At 32.8% G+C, this 9,127-nt stretch overlaps 1 protein-coding gene across 1 annotated transcript; it reads left to right on the top strand.

Annotated features, from left to right (window-relative positions):
• The first annotated feature begins 1,033 nt into the window (after positions 1 to 1,033).
• Positions 1,034 to 8,795, top strand: LOC127846442 (histone-lysine N-methyltransferase, H3 lysine-79 specific-like). The gene is made up of 6 exons (XM_052377693.1): positions 1,034 to 1,118; positions 1,294 to 1,331; positions 1,691 to 1,760; positions 3,226 to 3,343; positions 3,735 to 3,857; positions 4,353 to 8,795. The coding sequence occupies exons 2-6, from the start codon at positions 1,295 to 1,297 to the stop codon at positions 4,701 to 4,703; spliced, it is 699 nt and encodes a 232-aa protein (XP_052233653.1). The 5' UTR covers positions 1,034 to 1,118; position 1,294; the 3' UTR covers positions 4,704 to 8,795.
• The last annotated feature ends 332 nt before the right edge of the window (positions 8,796 to 9,127 follow it).

Genomic DNA, 9,127 nt, shown 5'->3' with positions numbered 1-9,127 from the left:
TTATATAAATACTTAAAAAATATTTGTTCGAAATATAATGTACTTTAAGATATGTACGAGTGACTGCAGACAAATACCAAATTATATCTTTGAAAAGCGGTTATAAAGAGATATCTTGTTTTTATAATATAAAATGGAAGAAATTTGATAATATGGTAATATGTTCAGCCTACTTTAGAGGCTATCTTGCGATTAAGGTATTAACATCCATATTGTGTGTAAATAACTCTTATCTAATATTGATATATTATTTTTAACATTTTTTTCGCGTCTGTATGAATATGTTTCACATTGAGTAATGATTATTTTCGACTTCTTTATAAATCTCTATATCCTGTCCCCATGTAAATATATGTTATTGCATTAAAGGGGCCTTTCCACGTTTTGGAAAATTGAACAAAATAAAAAAAAAATGTTTCAGTTTTCCAAATTTTCGTTGTAGTTATGATATTTGTTAGGAAACAGTTATACTGAAGATTTGCCATGCTCTAAAATATCCATTATAATTTATATGCATCTTTTGATGATTTCAAAACCTGAAAATTATAAAGTGTTGCAACGCGAAACGATTGAATAATTTAGAGAGTTTTGTTGTTATATTTTGTGAAACTACGAGGATTGCTTATATAAAGTATAAAATACATCACTCATTTTATGAGCCAGGATGGCCGAGTGGCCTAAGCGATAGACTTCTCCAGGGATCAGTGGTTCGAGTCCAGTTGAGTGTTACTTTTTTATTTCTTTATTTCTTTCTTGTTTTTTTTACTGGAGTTTTTTTTAGATCACATGTTTACATTTTTCAATACACAGTATTTAATGACAAACTTCAATACATACCAAAATCTGTGAAAATGTCCCTTTAAAGTATGTGTACGACTTTTCAATAGATATCGTTGTCGATTTGTTGCTTGAATATCAGGTTTGCGTTACGTCGAGTGTGTTTGCTTTTTAATTAATACGTAATTTAATCAACGACTTTCAATGTCCTGATTAAGAGGCTAATATATTACCACGTGTATTTGCAGAATGATAAGACGTCTTTCGCCGTTCAATGTGCGCTGTATATGTTATTCTTAAACGAAGTAAAGTAAAGGAAGGCGGACTTAACCATCCATATGGTATGAATTATTAATTAATAGTTTTGAATCAAATCATTTAATAATAAGATTATATTAAAATGACATTAACATTTGTTGAAATGTAGGAAAACAGTTATAAAGTTGTTTTTTTTTGTATGTTTATAACATCATAAATGTAGCTTATATGTGCATATCATATTATTTAATGTTTTAGAATGATGTCTGATTCAAATAAGAAAGACAGCGAGAAAGGTAATCCGATTACTTGCAATTGATTTTTTTTATATCTATTGAAACTGTGCCATAGGTGTGCGATACTTACAAATTGTAACTATTTGAAACAAAACAGCGTTACTAAAAATCGCTATGCATTTGTTATATATTTTTTGTTGTGTATTATAGTTTTAATAAAGGTGCTTAAAATCAGCTTTGATGATCCTTTACTGAAATAGACACATGTTATGCCAGAGAAATATGCTCACATGTAAAAATCATAAATAACAATACAAAGTAGACATGAATAATTTCATCATGCAAACATTTTGAGGTATATTTCTCTGATGTTACGAAATGCTGTTTTTTTTTATATTCGAATCGTTTTCTCACATCAGAACACGTGAATGGTGACGAGATGACAGAAGAAGACGCTAAAGAATTTGCGGAGTTTCATAAAAGCTTGGGGTAATATTTTTAACGGTATATGCTCCGTAGTTAGGCTTTATAGTAATCGCTCTGTTCTCCGCTCACCTACACTTTGCGATGAACATCATTTCAATGTGCCTACATTGTTTCTTATGATTTGAAATTGTGCATGAGCGATTTATATCATCTTACGTTCAAAGTAACAAAAGGTGTGACCCTGTGAACTACTTAGAATTTTTGTAAAATAATTCGTATCGCTATAGTAGACTATCTAAGCAAAATATAACACCTCTGAAAGAACAAGGTCCATATCTTGTCCTCTACTTAGTTTCATTAAATCACTAGCATGGGGCCAAAACCAGGATGCCAAGAAGCTTTGTACACTTAAATAACAAAATCACAATCTTTTACTTTTAAAATCAAAGTCACAAAGGTTTAATATTTGGTATGTAATAATAATTATGATTCTGTACAAAATTAGTTTTTTGAGGGTACAAATTGGCTACTTAAAGGGGTATAGTTTTTCATCGTTAAAACTTTCTACGTATTAACCCAATTATGCCTAGCGTCTAGAAAAAAGGCCTTGGCAAACAGCGTAGACCCAGATGAGACGCCGCATGATGCGGTTATGATGGGTTAATACATGAAGCGTCGAGGGGAGGGTTTAAGCGGGTATCCATCATTTTATTGCTACAAATATCTACATATTAATAAGCATTCTCCAATGTGCAGTTCTTCAAGGTATCGGACGGTGCCTGAACAGATACCATATATGTGGTTTACGTATTTGTCGGGCGGCGATCGGTTGATGTGCAAACGATTAATATTGCCATGAATCTTGAGTTGAAATAATGAACATTTGTTCTCAACTACTTGTTTGATGGAAGTAAAATATATATATAGAGAGAGAGAAGAACATAATTCAGCATAGCTTCTGTAGCTAATAGACGTAATAAATGAAACATTTAAACTACTTTATAATAATGAAATATAATTTAAAGAAATAACTATACACATATGTGTTACATAATTCAAACAATTTGAAATTGATAGCATTCAATAGAAGTAACGAAAGTGTTTGTAAACGATGATTAATAATTAAATGATGTGATAAATAGATTGAGACTGTTAATCATTCTTTACATGCATGCTTAAATAAAATTGTGAATGCATCAGTACACCGGAATGCATAGAACGTGTGCATTTAATAATTAGAAAAAAATATATATTTATGAAATCCTGATCCTTTCAAATAAAAAGGAATAATGAAAATATACAAACATTATCAGGAGAGAAACTCTGGTCAAACCACGATAGCCTTTTATTAAAAGAAAGTGACTTATTTGCAACTGTGTCGTTTTTTTCTTATATTAATAGTAAAATGTTAATGTATTTTTTAAGTTCTTTAATTCACAAAAAAGCTTTCACAACCGTTAACATAGTTTAACGCCTCGGAAATTCTGCAGTTCTGTTTCGGTTAGTATTATAATTAAATTTGTTACAGATTGGTGAGCACTTTTACGAAGCAAATGGTCAAGCTGGCTATCGAGCAGCTGAGACCAGAGTTTGAGAAGATGGCTACAAAGGCAGCAGAACGAGCGGTCGACTCCGAGATGATGAAGGTGAGGCAGGTTCAAGAACTACTGCTGGCTCTTCTCGGTAGCCTATTAGAGATCATAACACCAGCTCAAAACCTAAAACACACACTCATTAATTGTTTTGGCCAATTTTTTAAACGTTTATTGCTTGCATTAAATGATATTATCGAATATGTTTTAAGATTCAACATACGTCTGCTGGCATTCTAACATTTAAATAAGCGGTTATATAAAATGTTCCATTGAAACAGAAATGAAGACCTAATCCATTAAATCAGCAACATGTAAATATTCTTTATTTTAAACAAGTTCGGTTACAAAACTTTCTTATACGGAATTATCCTACATACATTTAATAATAAATATAAAAAAGAGTCATCATTTTAATTAATTGTTTTCGGGTTGTATTTCTTAGGTTAAGGAGATTCAAGACGAACTAAACCAAAAGGAAAAAGAACTTCATCAACTCAAGTATGAAAAGAAAATGATACTAACAAAGCTGGAGAAGGAGAAGCAACAGAACATGAAGTCCCAACAAGTAAATGATCCCCATTCTGGCACAACAGGGCTTAATGCATGTCTCTCAGGGACGACACTTTTCAAACGAAAAATACTATAAAATACCATACGAGCGGAATATGTAATATGATAAGCCAATGCGCACATGCATTAAGCCACGTTTTTATAAAGCACGGCTCAATTGAGGGCATTTGTAGTCGATGCCTTAATTAAACAATCGCCGGTGCTGCTGAAATTTACTTTGTTTATATAATAATAATTGTCTACTTAATTGTAATGGTAATTAACTGCTGTGTTATTATATGCGCTAAAGTTATTACATTTTGCAGCTTATATCTCGTGTAGTTGTAGTAAAGGCTGTGTTTGTAAGAAAACGTTATTTAAGAAGTAGTATCAAACGCTCTCATTCGGTTAACCATATTGTTAAATCTGTCTTGTAGTTAGTCGATGCTTCTTACTTCCGAATGCTATACAAAAAATGAAATGTATACCAGATGCATGTATTATTCCACAGGCACTTGCAAACGTTGAGCAAAAGGAAAAAGAAATACGAAAACTTGAATGTGATATATCCGCGTTAAAGCTAAAATTACGAAAGAGAGCCGAAGAACTAAAACGAGAAAGAGAAAAGGCTTCGTACGAGGAAAGTAAGCGTCTAGAGTTGGAGAGTAGCCTTCAAAACGACATAGACAAGCTTCGTAAGGAGCTTGATAAAGTCAAAGGTCACCTTGGTCAATTGCGTTCAGCTAAAAACATTGGAGACGAGGAAACCAAGAAACTTAGAGAAAGAGAAAAACAACTTCTCGAAGAAATTGAAGAAATGAAAACGAGCGTATCTCCGAGAAAGCGCAAAATGACAAAATGAAATAACAGTCCGTAATATCACTTTAAGTATATTTACATATAGATGTGTAGCTTTTGTTTGGCATATAACGACATTTTGATAGAAAAATAAAATTAAATATAAGAATATTTTAGTTTGTGATACAAGCTGTTGCCTTTCGGAAATCAGTAAAAACCTTTTCCCGCTAATTTACATATAGTTCAGATAAAAAGAACTTAAATCCATGGAATAATTTATTGTTATTCAGTTAAACAAATCAACGTACTTAAACAAATGATATTCGAATATTCAAATGGCAGGCTGCATATAACTGCATTTATTTGAGGTCCGAATAGCATTTATTGTAAATATTTGTTATGCACGATAAACGTTTAGTGCACACATACACTGGCAAATCTGTATTGGCTATGCGATTGGTTAAGCTTTATTACATAAATGTTTTTGTAGTTATTGATGTTATAAGCGTGTGCAACATTTTTTGGAAACAAGTTATATCATGAAGGGTTTAAGTTCCCTATTACTTGAGCTTCACCTGCAGCTTAAATAGCAAATTTAGGGCTTCTCTAGATTTATTATTGTCAGGTTGTGCGAACAAAACATTCCTTAAGTCGCCGCAGAGAAGCGTTACATTTGTTTATGTAAGTTAAAATGTTATAAGAAGTGGACTTACCAACGTTTTAATATATAGATGTGTATGTGTGAAATACGGGATTTTTTGTGCTACACCCGTTGCTTTTTATAGCATGCATATGAAGGGTTTCCCTACATTTATTATCGTCACGTAGTACGAACAGACATTCATAAAGTCGCCACAGATAAGTGTTACATTTGTATATCTTAGTTGGATTGTCATAAAAAGTGGAATTAACAACGTTTACTAACTAGATATAAATGTATATGTTTTAAATACCGGATTATTTGTGCTACATTTGGAGCTTTTAAAGCACGCAAATGAAGGATTTCTCTAGATTTATTATTGTCACGTAGTACGAACAAACATTTCGTAAGTCGCCACAGTGGAAGTGCAACATTTGTGTATATAAGTTGCATTGTCATAAAAAGTGGAATTATCTAACGTGTAATCACTAGATATAAATGTATATGTTTCTTTTTCAAGTCGGATTTTTTCTGTATGTTTGTGAACAGTAGTTACTGCTTTTACGTTGCACTTTGTTTACAATATGTGAGGTGATTGGTAATGTATCTTTATTGTTCTTTGTGATTCGTACCATACTAGAAAAAACATAATTATTTTTGATGAGGCCTTGTCTTTTTTACATATGAAGTTCACCGTAATCACATTTTTTTTCGGAAGTACATATAATTATTTGTGTTTTTGGAAGTCTAATGATTCTTTGTGACTGTTGACTGTTGTGACTGTTGACCACTTTGCATAGGAGTTTCGCTCTGTGAAAAGGGTTAGATGCATGTGCGTAAAGCGGATAGCACAGGCTTATCTTGGGCAACACTTTCTGCTTTCATGTTGTTGTTTTTTTTCAATAAAGTTTCCTCTTAGCGAAAATCCAATTGAGAGGAAAGTGTCGTCCGTGATAGCCTGAGTTGACTGCACAGGCTAATCTGGGACGACACTTTACGCCTATGCATTTAACTCCGTTTTCTCAGAGCGCGGATTATATTGATAAAACCCCATAAGTTGCCTAAATGCAAATACTGAATGACTCATCGTTAGTGTACTCCTTATTCCGCTTAGGCGGGATGTACGCTGAAACAAAACAATACTTATTTATTAATTTTCAAAAAAAATGCATTAAACTGAATTTTTATTAAAAACGCTTGTCGGAAATTTAAGGTCAGAAACTCAACCATTCTTAACCAAACAGATCTACATGTACGCAAGTATACAAATCTAGGCATGTACGCGTTAACGCATGCATGCATACGTAAACGCATGTGCAAATGTAAGTATCTGTTTATGCATGCAAGCATACATGTATGTAGGTATTCACGTATTTGTAAACGCTAATATGAATGTAAGTATGTATCTAAGTATGTCCGTGGAAACGTATGTATGTGTGTATATATGTACATAAGTAGGTGTGCATGTACGAATGTATGTATGTACGCATTTAAGAATGTATGAAAGAAAGTATTTATGTACGCATATATGAATGTAAGTATGTATGAACGTGAGTAAACATGTATGTAAGTCCCTACACGTGTACGATTGCATATATGTATGCAGTACGTAAATCTGTACGTATGCACATACGTATGTACATGTATACGTGTATGTACGTTCTTAAGTATGCAAAATCATGCACGAATGTGTATGCATACACGACTTTTTCTATGTACATGTCCGTAAATAATATATATCATTAAAGATTGTTTAAAATTAATAAATATTTGTTAATAATATTTGACGGTCATTGGCTAAAATTGAAACATTTCACATGACCTTGTTTTTAACTGAGCGTGGCACACTGTATTTGTTTAAATGCATAAAAGTCAGTCGCTGTCTCGCTGAAACAGTGTACATGTCCAAGTAAAACTGAAAGTATCATATTATATTTTCATGCCCCCGAAGGTGGGCATATAGTGATCGCTTTTCCGTCCATCTGTCTGTCTGTCTGTCTGTCCGTCACACTTTGCGTTTATGTTTCGAAAAATGCTCATAACCTCTATGTCGCTCCGGATGTAACCTTATTATTTGGTATGCATGTGTATATGGACAATGCATTTCCATACGCACACAAATGTTTACCACTTTGACATTAACCTTGAACTTAAGGCCCGCGCTTAGGTTTCGAAATCTGCGTTTAGGTTTCGATAACGCGTTTTCGGGGGCATATGTCATCCTATTGTGACAGCTCTTGTTTAATATGTATTTGTTTTAATGCATCAGTTAGAAGCTGAAACATTTCACATTTCTCCGTGATAATTACATAGCAGTGTCTGAAGTTAGCACATTGATATTAGACGAAGCGCCTATATCGATTCATATTTAAACAATTTATTAACAATATCCCTATTATTTAATCAAACATAACGAACCATCGCCCATTCAAACATTAGTTCTTCTTGAATGCTCTGAGCTTTTATGAGTTCATACGTACAGCTCTATAATTCTTCTTGTTAAAATTAAATTCAATGTAAAAAAATAATGTCACACATATGTCCATAAAATCGAGTTAAATCAACCTAATACATTGTTACAACCACAAAACCTGTTGCAATCGACATCAATTTGCGTGTATATTGTTGAGAAATGATCTAGTTCTTCTTGAATGCTCTGAGCTTTCAGAGTACATACGTACAACTCATAGTTCTTCTTGTTAAAATTAAATTCAATGTAAGAAAATAATGTCTCACATATGTCCATAAAATCGAGTTAAATGAACCTAATACATTGTTACAACCACAATACCTGTTGCAATCAACATCAATTTGCGTGTATTTTGTTGAGAAATGCTCAAAACATTAACTTGATAACAAATCGTTCATGGCGGAAGTTGTGAATTGTCGATTTTAGCAAAGCAAAAGAAAAGGTTACACTGCACAAATTGTTTTCACTGTAGAATCTGACGATGTCTTGTGGTAGTAGTTGAAATTGTATTGCGCATAACAGTGTACCGGTAGTTTGAATTATGACACATTCTTATTACTGTATTCTCGCTGCGATCGGATAAGTGGCAGAGTCCGTGCTTTTAGATACGGCATTGTATAAACAGTTATTGCGCTGTATGCTAATTGAACTGAAAATCCGGAAAAAATCTGGATGTAGTGTCGGGTGTTCTTACATGCTTAGCAAGTCTACCGCCCTGTTATGTACTAGTACTCTGCGGTACATTGACAAAGGGATTAACACGTGCGAATGTCTTTGATAAGGCAATAGACCATTTCAGAGCTGATGAGGGTACTGATTATCGAAGGGTAGATAAAGCTATTACTGAAAGGGGTTGCCTAGAGATAAGGCTGTAGTATGGAATACTTAATAAATATTTTATTTTTTCATGCTATAGAATTTAGTACTTAATTAATTAACGAAATGAAATAAATATTAGCATAAACGTATATAGATGTATGTCTACTTATGTACATATTGTAAAGCTTGATACTGTGTGTGATTATGAAATAAATATTAAAATAACAGTGTATAGATGTATGTCTCCTAGTGTAGAGTGGGTGTACCTATTTCCGAACATTTAAGCCACTTGTAAAGATGTTCGGAAATACGATCATTTTCAATCAAAGGGAGACAATAATCAACTAGATTTGTGCATATGATATACTTTAGTCCAATATAGAACCAAAATGGTCCATCCAAAAAGAAATTATTTACAAAGCATTTGCACATCCAACTGTACCAAATTCCGAACATATGATCGTAATTCCAAACAGAAGTGTTCCTTATTCCGAACATGATGACCTTTTTTAAAAAAAATCCAGATTAATCCATTTTATTGACACAATTTGAAAAATAC

Source organism: Dreissena polymorpha, chromosome 9, assembly GCF_020536995.1.
Source record: "Dreissena polymorpha isolate Duluth1 chromosome 9, UMN_Dpol_1.0, whole genome shotgun sequence".
Taxonomy (NCBI): domain Eukaryota; kingdom Metazoa; phylum Mollusca; class Bivalvia; order Myida; family Dreissenidae; genus Dreissena; species Dreissena polymorpha.
This window is presented reverse-complemented; position numbering and strand designations above follow the sequence as displayed.

What these genes read in the sequence shown, in the direction of transcription:
- LOC127846442 (XM_052377693.1), top strand. Translation starts at nt 1,295, where the DNA reads ATGATGTCTGATTCAAATAAGAAAGACAGCGAGAAAG. An exon ending in TAAGAAAGACAGCGAGAAAG is followed by an intron (nt 1,332 to 1,690) that starts GTAATCCGATTA and finishes TTCTCACATCAG; the next exon opens with AACACGTGAATGGTGACGAG. An exon ending in GAGTTTCATAAAAGCTTGGG is followed by an intron (nt 1,761 to 3,225) that starts GTAATATTTTTA and finishes AATTTGTTACAG; the next exon opens with ATTGGTGAGCACTTTTACGA.